The 12,755-nt window shown below is 35.2% G+C and overlaps 1 protein-coding gene across 1 annotated transcript in view; it reads left to right on the forward strand.

Moving 5' to 3' along the window:
• LOC106132499 (angiotensin-converting enzyme) overlaps window positions 1-12,755 on the forward strand; it is a 61,723-nt gene continuing 48,968 nt past the window's right edge. Inside the window, exon 1 of the mRNA XM_013331937.2 lies at window positions 1-146. Coding sequence (XP_013187391.2) covers window positions 132-146 — 15 coding nt within the window. The 5' untranslated portion in view covers window positions 1-131. The remainder of the gene's footprint in view (window positions 147-12,755) is intronic.

Genomic DNA, 12,755 nt, shown 5'->3' on the forward strand with positions numbered 1-12,755 from the left:
AAGAGCATTGTCTGTCCGGCAGTTGATAGGAGTTTGTCGCGGCGCACGGTCGCGTGGTGATGTGAAACATACACACGGACACTTCTCCCAATTGTTGATGTGAACTAATATAATTAATTGCGGCGTCCACCATGTCAAAAGTCAAGGTAAAGTGGTGTTTAGAAGATTTGTATTGTTTATTATGTAAGCGTGATGTTGGCTTTGAAACTTGTTTGGAGTCTTACGTTGAATTTTAAGAGGGAATTACTGCGACTTTATTGGCTGAGGTATATAGTCGAGGTAGTTATGGTTTATATAAAAAAAAGAACACATACATATGTGTATCTATGATAGAAATAGTAGTGATTACTTCTATTATTTACGAGGTAGACAGAGCCGATGAACATGACCACGTTTGGTCGAATCGAGATTCAGATTGCCAGGTTGCTAACCTTTTCAATTAACGAAGAATCCCAAATTTTTAAACTGGGTTTTCTCGGATTTGCTAGAAGAGCTGATAATCTTTGGGGGAAGAAGAGCAACTGTCACACTGTCACTATAATTTTTCTTCACTACCATACAAACCAACAGCATGAAAACTAACTCTAGAAGAATCTGCTTTTTCCCTTAGTCGAGGCTGTATTATATACATATTTATTCTCTCTTCAATTTATCACTACACTAAATACTTCTTTCTTCTTCCTCCTGGCTTTAATTCCGGTTACATCCTCACTATTCTGGTGAGCTAGCTAGCCTTTGAACATGATCCTGGTTTGAATAAGACAGGTTTTTTTACTCGAAGCGACTCCCGTCTGACCTCCACAACCTTTACAGGGGAATATAATTCATATTGGATCGTGATTTTTGATATATTATATATGTATATAAACGTAGATATAACACCATAAAGGGATTAAAAAAGACGCAAAAAATATATTATTCAAAGTTAAAATAAAATTACTTTTGAAAGTGGAAATGAGCCTTGGTAGATCCTCTTAAAGTAATTAACATTATTCTTATCGTTCTGCAACACGTTTTGTGTGTACTTTACATACTATGTTTTCAAGTGTTTCATACAGAATACATATAGACTTATTAGATACATTTCATTCATGACATTTATACAAAAACTTTTATTAAACCAACTTACTCTCACATAATCGATAAGAAGTGTATATTTTTTGTAAAAACACATTTGAATTAAAATCTTTATGTTATATATGAAGTTTATCACTGAATTATGGGGTCTTAGAGTTATTGTAATAACGATGTCTATTGAAATCCAAATAATGATATTAAACGAGATTTTAAACATATAAATTTTTTAGGTTTCAAACAAAATTTAACTTTGAATTAATTTTTAAGTTGTATGAAACTTATTACTTTAGATAAAGACACAATGGCTAACGTTACTTTTCTAGGGCTCAATTATACTTATTTGATGAATGTTTCGCACGCTATTACAATAATTCTTTGCTTAATTAATCATCAATGAAAAAAATCTGTGCGTTGAATATAATTGAAATAAAAATAAAATAAGGCGATGAAAAAAAAAGCAGAGAAAGAATTTAAAAAAAAAATAAGATTTTGTCCGTTTGTACACGATGATTTCCGGAACTATTGAACGGATCGGAAACATGTCGGAATCGAATAAATCTCCAAGGAGAAAGAGAGAAGTGGTCCACATTTTATTTATTTAAACTTTATGCACGTAAACTGTTCAATTTATTCTGTTTATTGTTTTTTTTTTTTGATGTGATATGATTTTGTTCTCTTTTCACAAAATAAATAAAAATATAACAATAAATTACACAGATAGAGTTAGACTCGAAGTAAGTTCGAAACTTGTGTTACGAGATACTAACTAAACGATACTATATTTTATAATAAACACTTACATAGATAAACATCCAAGACTCAGGCCTATCATAAAAAAATCGTAACCCCTTTTTTGTATCACTCTTCAATCTGAATTTTCATCGGTGTAATTCAAAACATTTGTCGTTGGTCACGCACTATTGAGATGGTTGATGGTATAGACGGTCTTTTTATTTTTGTTTTATTTAGAACTTTACTCTGAGCTTTACGTCGGCGACAGGGTGAAACCTTAAAAAATGGCGAACAAACAATATTAACTTGCCAATTTGAGCGAGGTATAGAACAATAAAAATATAGTTTAATTTTTGAAATTATAAAATAATAACAATATATCCACGTATAGGAATATTTTTAAAGGTGTATGAAACATTAATGGATCATTTCGACGTTTACTATTTGATAAGAAAATAATTAAAAACATTTGCTTATAATAAAGTTTGCTGATTAATTCTTTATGGGCAGATGAATATCATTTAACTCAACCTTATGGAAATAAGCTTCGGTAACCGTATCAATTTTTTCATAGATTTCTATGTGTGTTATAACACGGCTTTATCAATTATTAATTCCGTAATTTTAGGGAGATTCTGACTGCTCTATGTGAACATTTAATGTTTATTTATCTTGGACCCAACCCCATCCCATCCTTTGAGAATACATTAAAAAGGTTTCCTTTCTGCAATATGGGATTTGTCCAAAAAGGTTTTCGAACTACTTATGAATAACCCAGAAAAAATGTAATAAACTTTATTGATTTATTTTTCTGTGTACTACGGAAACTATACGACACGATCCCTTCATGGGATAAGTCCGCCATTGCAAGTGATTTGTTTCTTTTATAACTATGTACTATTTCTTGTTACTGTGTAAATTTCTATGCAATAAAGATATTACAGACAAACAAACAAATTCGTTGCCTCTTTTTCTTATTTGTAGCATTATTGGGCGTAGCTTTAAGGCCCGGGGTGTAATAGTGATGGTTCAGAACTTGTGAAAGGAATTGCCGAAGATTTACGGGACAAATTACATAGATTGAGCTAGCCCCAAAGTAAGTTCGAGACTTGTGTTGGGATAACTAACTCGCAAATTAATAAGTATTTAAATTGATAAACTTAACATCCAAGGCAAACAGAAAATGTTTGTTTTTTTATCATGGCCTGACCGGGATACGAAACTCAGGACCTCCTGTGTCACAGGCAAGCCCACTCCGACATGCGCCATAGAAGCTGTTGAATTTTTGCAACGGAGTCACTTTATTTTTTAAAAATTGCAAAAATTTCGTTTCGTTGTTTCATTTTTCAAAATGTTATCAAGGCAATATTTCATATTATTCTATACGGAGCGACATAGTAATATATAGTATGTGTTAACAACGTGCAATATTATCTTTACGAACTATGTAATTTAATAATCTTCTATGCAAACGCGAAGTAGCTTAGCATCCGGCTTATTGACTTATGGAAAAACAAACAGTCAGTGGTTTGTTATTGTCAAGTTATTATTCTCGTAACATCGGTCCTAAATTAAGTGTTGCACGAGACTTCAATCACGTAAGGGGTAACAACAGACAAAGGATAATAGTTTAGACGTGGATATATGTACTTAAAACACATACATTTGGTCACGTCTATATCCCTTGCGGGGTAGACAGAGCCAATAGCTTTTAAAAGCCTGAATGGCCACGTTCAGCTATTTACCTTAATGATAGAATTGAGATTCAAATAGTGACAGGTTGCTAACCCATCGCCTAAAAAAGAATCCCAAGTTTGTAAGCCTATCCCTTAGTCGCCTTTTACGACATCCATGTGAAAGAGATGGGGTGTTCCTATTCTTTTTTGTATTGGTGTCAGGAACCACACGGCACAGACTTACTTAAAAATACAGAAAAGACCCGATGGCATTAAACAGGAGTAGCTTTTAAAACTTTTTCTCTTAAGATTCAATTACCTAAACCCTTCGATCAAGTATAAAAACCTATACTTTATTCTATTTTTTATTATTATTATTCTATTTATGATACTTGATCAAAGCCTAATCCACTTATTAGCATGTACTGCAGTTGAAAGAAATAACGGAGATATGGGAAATTTTACCCAGCTGGGGTATCCAATGCAACTTTTAGGGAAAATCGAATAAATTTTGCACCGTTTGCCCAAGATTGCCTCTCGAGCAAGCCGTACCTCGTTGAATTTTACTTAGGGTTGATACTTCACTCTTTTCTTTAATGGAAGACGGACCCCGGGTCCCGGAGCATCCGCCGTACAACCTACAATACGCAAAAATGAGAGAGAGTTTCTGCTCCCTTTCAATAAAAGAAAAATAATATAATTAATATAATTTAATGCGAAGCAAATTAAAAATGATATCTCGTCTCTCACTACTATAAAATGTATAACGAATGCACTGTGAACTTTAACTCTTGTTGTCTTTTTCTTAGGATATGCATTTTGAAACCTTTTTCACGAAATTGGTAGACAGCAAATACCTAGACGCGAAACGAGTTAAAGTACACGTTCGCCTGAACGTCTTAAATGACAGAATTGAGATTCAGATTGTCCATCCCTTAAACAACCAATCCCAACCCAACTAGATCTTTTTATACTCCTTAGTCTTAAAGAGACTGGTAGGCTACGTTCAGCTGTCTGGCTTTATGATAGAATTGAGATTCAAATAGTGACAGGTTGCTAGCCCATCGCCCAAAACGAGAATCCCAAGTTTATAAGCCCATCCCTTAGTCGCCTCGTACGACATACATGGGAAATGAGATGGAATGGTCCTATTCTTTTTTATGTTGGTGCCAGAAACCACACGGCATTGAAAAAAAAAGTAGATTTAGCTGTGTGTCTGTCAACCCTTACACCAGGTGACTCTGTAAAGTTAGATATACATATGCAATGTATGTAGACGGGGCAATCGAGGGGAAACTTCGACATATTAGGTTGTTTAATAAGAAACTAGCTAAACCTGCCGATTTACTCGCGGGATCTCAGTAAATTATCTTGTTTTAAGAGAAACAAAAATTGTTTTCTACCTTGAAGATATCACACAATTTTGTTGTTCTATGATTGTCTTATGTTTTGTAAAATATGTTTTTCTTTGAAAATAAAACGACTTATCACCTAGATTCCTGTACAAATATTCAATAGCGAAAGCATGTCTGTCTGTTACATTTTTACGAACAAATCGCTGCTGGAGCAATTTTGATGAATTTTGTTTGAATAGAGTGAGTACCTACGTAGCATTTTTCTGTAATTATAAACACGGGCAAACGCTAGTAAAAAGTAAAATAAAAAAATATGGAAAATTTTGCTAAGAAAATTATTATTTATAAGAAAAATATTAAGCCGTGTGGTTCCCGGCACTAATTAAAAAAAAGAATAGGACCACTCCATGAGAACGAGCTCATGGATGTCGTAAAAGGTGACTAAGGGATAGGCTTATAAACTTGGGATTTTTATTTTAGGCGATAGGCTAGCAATCTGTCCCTGTTTGAATCTCAATTCTATCGTCAAGTCAAAAAGCTCAGTTGACTACGTACGTTGAGCTTTTTGCCATATCAGTTTTTTCAAGACTGTCGGATCTGTCTACCCCGCAAGGGATTTACTGACTATATGTATGTATATAAGTAAAATTATTATTAAGTAAAAATATGAATTTGTCTAATGGTATAAAGACACGTGTTCTAAATTGTTTCCTTAGTGGGACCAGATTCACTCGAACAATTTGTTTGTCAAATCCTCAGTTAATTTATATAGCTGACCTCTGTTTGAGGACGACTATTAATAACTCTCATTTACTTAGTTATACGAGACTCAACTCCCTTCAATCTTGGACCGTTCCGTGCCCAAATTACTAAACGTATGTGTTGTATCATCATACATTCATAAAATCTCTTTCCGTAAGGCTAGGCAGAGACTACAGCTTTTCGCATGATCCCTTCCTACATCTTTCATGAAAATGTGGATAAAGTTTAAGACTTATGAATGTGCATGAAGCGAAAGAAGTATGCAGAGATCGTGGCAGTATCAAAGACAGAGGCCGCCCGCGACTTCATCCGCATGGAAACCCTATCAATCCCGCGGGAACTTTGGGATAAAAAGTAGCTAAATATTGTTCTGGGTTTTCAGCTACCTACCTACCAGTTTTCATCATAATCGGTTCAGTAGTTTTTGCGTGAAAGAGTAACTAACATCCATACTGACATACTCACAAACTTTCGCATTTATAATATTAGTAGGATATAGTTTTGTAGACCCGCCTAAAGCACTTGGAAAGATGTAAATAAATAATGTATATACACATATTAGGTACATACGTACATGTAATATTATTTTTTTGCAGCACGGTCTATAAAGACCAAGATTTTTTTTAAGATCAAATAAATATTAAGTAAGCAAATTAAAAAAATAGCAGAGAAATGAGATGAATGGAAGGACCCTTCACTTAACTCCACTTAGCACTTAAATTTAACAAAACGGTATACATAATTTGTAAATTGACGTCGTAGATAAAAACGTTGCAGTGTAGTTTATTTCGCAGCTTCTTGCCCTTTGGAATGGTATGAAAATTTTACGCTTTTTGGGCCCAACTGAGAGACCGATTTTAATGACATTTGATATCGAATTAGGGTATGTATAGACCTAAAACACAAACATTAAGGTATCTTTTTTGCCATTTGGCAATGGGACCCTAAAATGCTGATATAACTGTTCTACGCTGACGAAGTCGCGGGTAAATAGTTTGTACACTATCATCAACAAAATACTATTAGTACGGTATTAGATAAAATAACGCGGAGAAATCATTTAACATGTGCAAAAGCATAAAAAAAACACAAATCACGAATTGATAACGTTGCCGTAACACTATTGTAGTATATATTGGTTCTTGTATTGTTTGAAAATGAACACATAAATGACATTTCATTACTATGACAAGTGTAGAAAAGTTTACGATGGATTTTATCGTCAATTTTTTTGTAAACAGCTGTTAATTCTGTTGCCACTATCGATGATTTAGCTCATACTTTTATACATATAATCACGTCCCCATCCTCTGTGGGGTAGACAGAGCCAACAGTCTTGAAAAGACTGAAATTCCACGCTTAGCTATATGGGTTAATGATGGAATTGAGACTCAAATAGTGCCAGTTTTTTTAGCCCATCGCCTACAAGAGGTATTCCAAGTTTATAAGCCTATACCTTAGTCGCCTTTTACGAAATCCATGGGTAACATATAGACTAGTTTTATTCTTAAGTGCCGGACCTGCGAAAGTAGACAGAGACTACATCTTCCCACTTGTGATGATTCCTGCTTACTTCTATCGCTTCAGCCACATTTAACAATATCTCGTCGTTTTAGGGTACTATGGACAATTATTAGTGGGAAGAAAAGGCTTTTACTAGCAGTGGGATATGAATGGCTTGTAAAAAAAGGAACGAGGCAAAAAAAACTTGTTGGTGCAACCTTTTTACCTTAAGTTAACTGGATGTATGTCCAGTCCATAGTACAATATATATAAGTTTTTAATTTATTTTTAATTTTGGAAAAAAAAATACAGCTAAAACAATATGTTTGTAGCTTAATGTCAAACATTCAAATAAAACTATTAAAAATATAATATATACACAGTTTATTACGGAGTTATTTACTATATAAATAATACACAGTTTACGGAGGTAAGACTGACGTAACTTCCTGTTAAATTTGACTGACCTAATCAAGTGTCGTGGTCATCGACCCCAGGCTTCTTTCCACAAATGTGAAGGTGTAACCTGGACTAACGCCAAAAGGATGATGATTACATACATACATATGATCACGTCTTTATCCCTTACGGGGTAGACAGAACCAACTTGAAAATACTGATAGGCCACGTTCAGCTGTTGGGCTTAATGATAGAATTGAGATTCAAATAGTGAGCCCATCGCTTAAAATAAGAATCCCAAGTTTATAAGCCTATCCCTTAGTCGCCTTTTACGACATCCATGGGAACGAGATGGAGTGGTCCTATTCTTTTTTTTATTGGTGCCGGGAACCACACGGCAATGCAAGGATGATGATTCCTTGATCAGAGAGAGTCATGACGAAAGAATGTAGTTCAGTTGTGTCGTACACCAATCCTGTGCTTGAGTAAATCATCAGTAAGTACCACATCCTCATAATAAATTGATAATAGTCTGGCATTTTGTCCAGTTAGTAGATCTATGTATACTAATATTATAAAGCTGAAGAGTTTGTTTGTCTGAACGCGCTAATCTTAGGAATTACTGGTACTAATTGAAAAATTATTTAATTTTTGTGTTGAATAGACCATTTATCAAGGAAGGCTTTAGGCTATATAACATCACGCTCCAACTATTTGGAGCGAAGAAATAATGGAAAATGTGAAAAAAACGGAAAAAATTATTCAACCTTGAGGGCTTCAATGATGAAAATAACTATTCCACTCGTGGACGAAGTCGCGGACACAGCTTGTCAACTTATAAAATAGGAATATTGTTTTATATTTATAATTTTATAATGCTTCTTCGTTTTTTATTTTACGTATAATTGTACCTTTACTTTTATTTCAATCTGATCTAAATATTTTATTCTTCGTCTTCCTCTCTTCCCATTAATTCACATCGCGTGTTAGCAATTGCAATGCGAAAATAAAAAAAAATTACCAGCATGGCCTAGCTTTGTTGTCAAGCTAAAACGTTCAGATAACGAGAATAAGTGTACCAGAATGATCTAGCTAAACATATGTCTATGATCAAAACATGGCCAATAGCACTCTCGGATTACGAGAGTTCGCGTGTTAGTTTAATTGCCTTAACTCGACCGGCCCTGCGCAAGAGTTCGGAGAATGGCCCACTTCCTGGACCCATACGTAGGGTTGTCAGCGGTGCTGCTGACCTCACATACAAGTATGTCATACACATACACACACACACGGTCACGTCCATATCCCTTGCGAGGTAGACAGAGCCAACAGTCTTGAAAAGACTGAATGGTTCAGCTATATGGCTTAATGAAAGAATTGAGATTCAAATAGTGACAGGTTGCTAGCCCATCGCCTAAAAAGAATCCCATGTTTATAAGCCTATTAATTTATATTAAGCCCTTCGCCTTTTACGACATCCATGGTAAAAAGAGATGGAGTGGTCCTATTCTTTTTTGTATTGGTGCCGGGAACCACACGGCTCCAATAAAAATAGCATTATTGTAAGAACATTGATAAGCTATTGATAAGATATTGCTGGCAACCAGTCACTATTTGAATCTCAATTCTATCTTTAAGCCAAATAGCGCAATGTGGCCTATCAGTCTTTTCAAGACTGTTGGCTCTGTCTACCCCGCAAGGGATATAGACGTGACTATATGTATGTATAATGCTAAATTAGGCAATCATCTCTGTGTGCACACTCCATCGCTACGCTGCGACATCCAGGGTCCATTTTGCAGCATTTTCCTTCATTTGATAAACAGAGATTGACAACCCTAGGCCTTAGGGAACGTTGTGGAAAGACACATGATTGGAGATCTATGCTCTATAGATCTCTTGCATGTATTTTATTTACCTTACACTAGTAGGAGAGGATATTATCAAGAATGTACATGAAAATATGAGTATCTTGATCAAATTAAGGACGTCCTGGTAAAGGGTCAGGTCAAAAGTACCCGAAACCGCCGAGCTTGTATGAAGAGAGTTATGAATGTGGATGAAGCGAAGGAAGTATGCAGAGATCGTGGCAAGTGAAAAGAGGTAGTCTCTGCCTACCCCTCCGGGAAAGAGGCGTGATTTTATGTATGTATGTATGTACATGAAAATACTTTTACAAATTTTCTGACAACCGTTAATTACAAGTGCCGTGTGGTTCCCGGCACCGATATAAAAAAGAATAGGACCATTCCATCTCTTTTCCATCGATGTCGTAGAAGGCGACTAAAGGATATGCTTATAAACTTGGGATTCTCCTTCTAGGCGACAGGCTAGTAACCTGTCACTATTTGAATCTCAATTCTGTAGTTATGCCTAACAGCTGAACGTGGCCTATCAGTCTTTCAAGACTGCTGGCTCTGTCTACCCCACAAGGGTGATTATATGTATGTATGTATGTAAAACTTTCCCTTTACGAAACAAAATCGAAATCGTTGGCTGCAATTAATAACGGTCCCAATAACGTTCCATTACAAAAGCAATTTGTGAAAACTGTTTGAAAGAAAACCAATAAATATGTATGGGAATTGAAGGCCGCACGTCGGTGCTGGATTTATTGAAGTCAGCCTTTAACATAGACGGACAGACAGGTGGCGTGCGCTTAACGAGTACTAGTTTTACATATATATAAATACAAAAAGGCATTTATGAAACGTTATGAATCCATCCGCAATTATTATGTAAAGCTTTCTTATTAGGTTTGTCACGAATTAACACTGAAAATGGATTGTTTTTTCAAGATATATTTGGCGTGTATACAGAAAAAGTTCTCCAGGCTAATGTTCTCTAGAAATTTCATTTATATCAAATGCCGTGTGGTTCCCGGCACCATTACAATAAAGAATAGGACCACTCCATCTCTTTCCCATGGATGTCGTAAAGTTAGTCGATGAGCTTGCAACCTGTCACTATTTGAATCTCAATTCTATCACTAAGCCAAACAGCTGAGCGTGGCCTATCAGCCTTTTCAAGACTGGTGGCTCTGTCTACCCCGCTAGGGATATAGACGTGATCATATGTATATATGTATGTATCAAATTCTTCTAATAAATACTGAGTGAGTGAATGACAGACAACCTACAGACCAAACCATTGGGTCTAGTTTCAAATTTGGTATGTAGGTACCTCCCCTGTGGCATAGCGGTAGAACGCTGTCTGTGACACCGGAGGTTCGAATCCCGGCAAGGGAATTATGAGAAACGAACTTTCACTGGCCCGAGTCTAGGATGTTCTTAATCTTTATAAGTATGTAAAATGTAGTATCGTTGAGTTTTTATCTCGCAACACAAGTCTCGAACTAACGTCGAGGCTAACTCATTCTCTGTAATCTGTCCCGTATATATTTATTTGATCTAAGTGTGCACTGAGAGCGAGTTTCCCGAAATACAAGACAAATACGAATAAAAATTATCTTAATTGCTCATAAAAAATACATACATGTAGTAGAAACAAACATTATGAATATGTTGAGCAAAGGCGGACTTATCACTAAGCAATCTCTTCCAGTTAACCTTTGGGTAGTGAAATATAAAATCCTGGAACCGGGTGGGCAGCATACTTAACAAATGTTAGTGTATTAAATATCGCAATGAAATGGATTATTAATTTTTGACGGGTGAAGCCACGTGCGTGCTATAGTATAAAATATTTATTTACTTTAACGAATCCAGTACTCTCGATTATTTGGCCGCTAGCCACGAGCGATTGGATTACCATTCAAACAAACGTACCTAGTTATTTGTTTCCAAAACATCAATTAAAAGCCAGCTCCTCTACTAATTGAATTAATTATTGTTTAATTAATCTCAGTTACAGGTGCGGTACTTGGATTATTTACATTAGAAAATTAAAGTTTAATCGATTGAAGGCCAAAAATCGTTCTCGCACTAAATGAATGAAATAATGATTTTTTATTGAATTTATTTGCAGGAAAATATTATTCCATTTATTACATAGCTAAAGAAAAAAGTTTTTTTTATAATAATTTTTCTTTGATAGGTAATATTCGCACAGAGACAGACAAATCCTTCAGGAGTAATAAGAAAATATATTTGTTTTATTAAATAACTAGCGACCCTCCCCGGCTTCGCACGGGTGCAAAATTATAAATGTTATTATACATTAAAACCTTCCTCTTGAATCACTCTACCTGTTACAAAAAACCGCATCAAAATCCGTTGCGTAATTTTAAAGATTTAAGCATACAGACAAACAGACTACAATTGCGACTTTGTTTTATACTATGTAGTGATATAACTTATTATAAGTAGGTTGTGTTTAAGTATTTGATGGGACTGGTATGGCTTTCGGATAATTAAAAAAAGGAATGCTCCTAATAAAAAAAATTGAACTTATTTTTTCATTGTCATTGTTTATTTTGATAAATATCTTAAGTCTCCCACGGTCTCTCATAACTTTCAATTAAACTCTCAGTAGCAAAGCAAAATGAAACTTTGTGCCTAAAAGCCGAAAGTGACCGCGTCCAACGTTTTTGTAGCGAAAAAACAAAGAAATGAGAAACGTTGTTTTAAGAATTCCACAAAGAAAACTACGCTACCATTTCGCTATGATGGACATGTGACAGCTGAAATAATACTAGTACCGTGTGGTTCCTGGCATCAATATAATAAAAGAATAGGACCACTCAATCTTATTTCCCATGGATGTCGTTAAAGGCCACTAAGGGATAGGCTTATAAACTTGGGATTCTTGTTTTAGGCGACGGGCTAGAAACCTGTCACTATTTGAATCTTAATATTAGGTAAAATTAGGGTAAGAGAACCATTAACCGAGGTGTTTGCACGAAGAGACTGAAGCAAAAAATGTATGCAATGTATCGCGGCAAGAGTAAAGATGTAGCTTCTGTCTACGCGTCCAGGAAAGAGGCTTGATCATATATGTATGTATAAGTGAAGTTAATTTTATTTGAATTAGTTCTACATTCATTCATCTTTTTTAATGTAGACAATGTGCATTCGTCCACGATTTGGATTTAAGAGATCTATATTTGTAAATTGACGTCCGATGAAAATGCTGCAGTGTAGTTTGTTCCGCCTCTTCTTCTACACATGCGCTTTGGAAGCGGTAGAAGTTATAATTAGATTTAAGTGATGTGACGTCAATAAGTGATACCTTGTATCCAATTTTGAAAATAAATCTATTTTTATTAAACGGTTTTATTTAGCTCACCCCG

The sequence above is a fragment of the Amyelois transitella genome, chromosome 9, assembly GCF_032362555.1.
Source record: "Amyelois transitella isolate CPQ chromosome 9, ilAmyTran1.1, whole genome shotgun sequence".
Lineage (NCBI taxonomy): Eukaryota > Metazoa > Arthropoda > Insecta > Lepidoptera > Pyralidae > Amyelois > Amyelois transitella.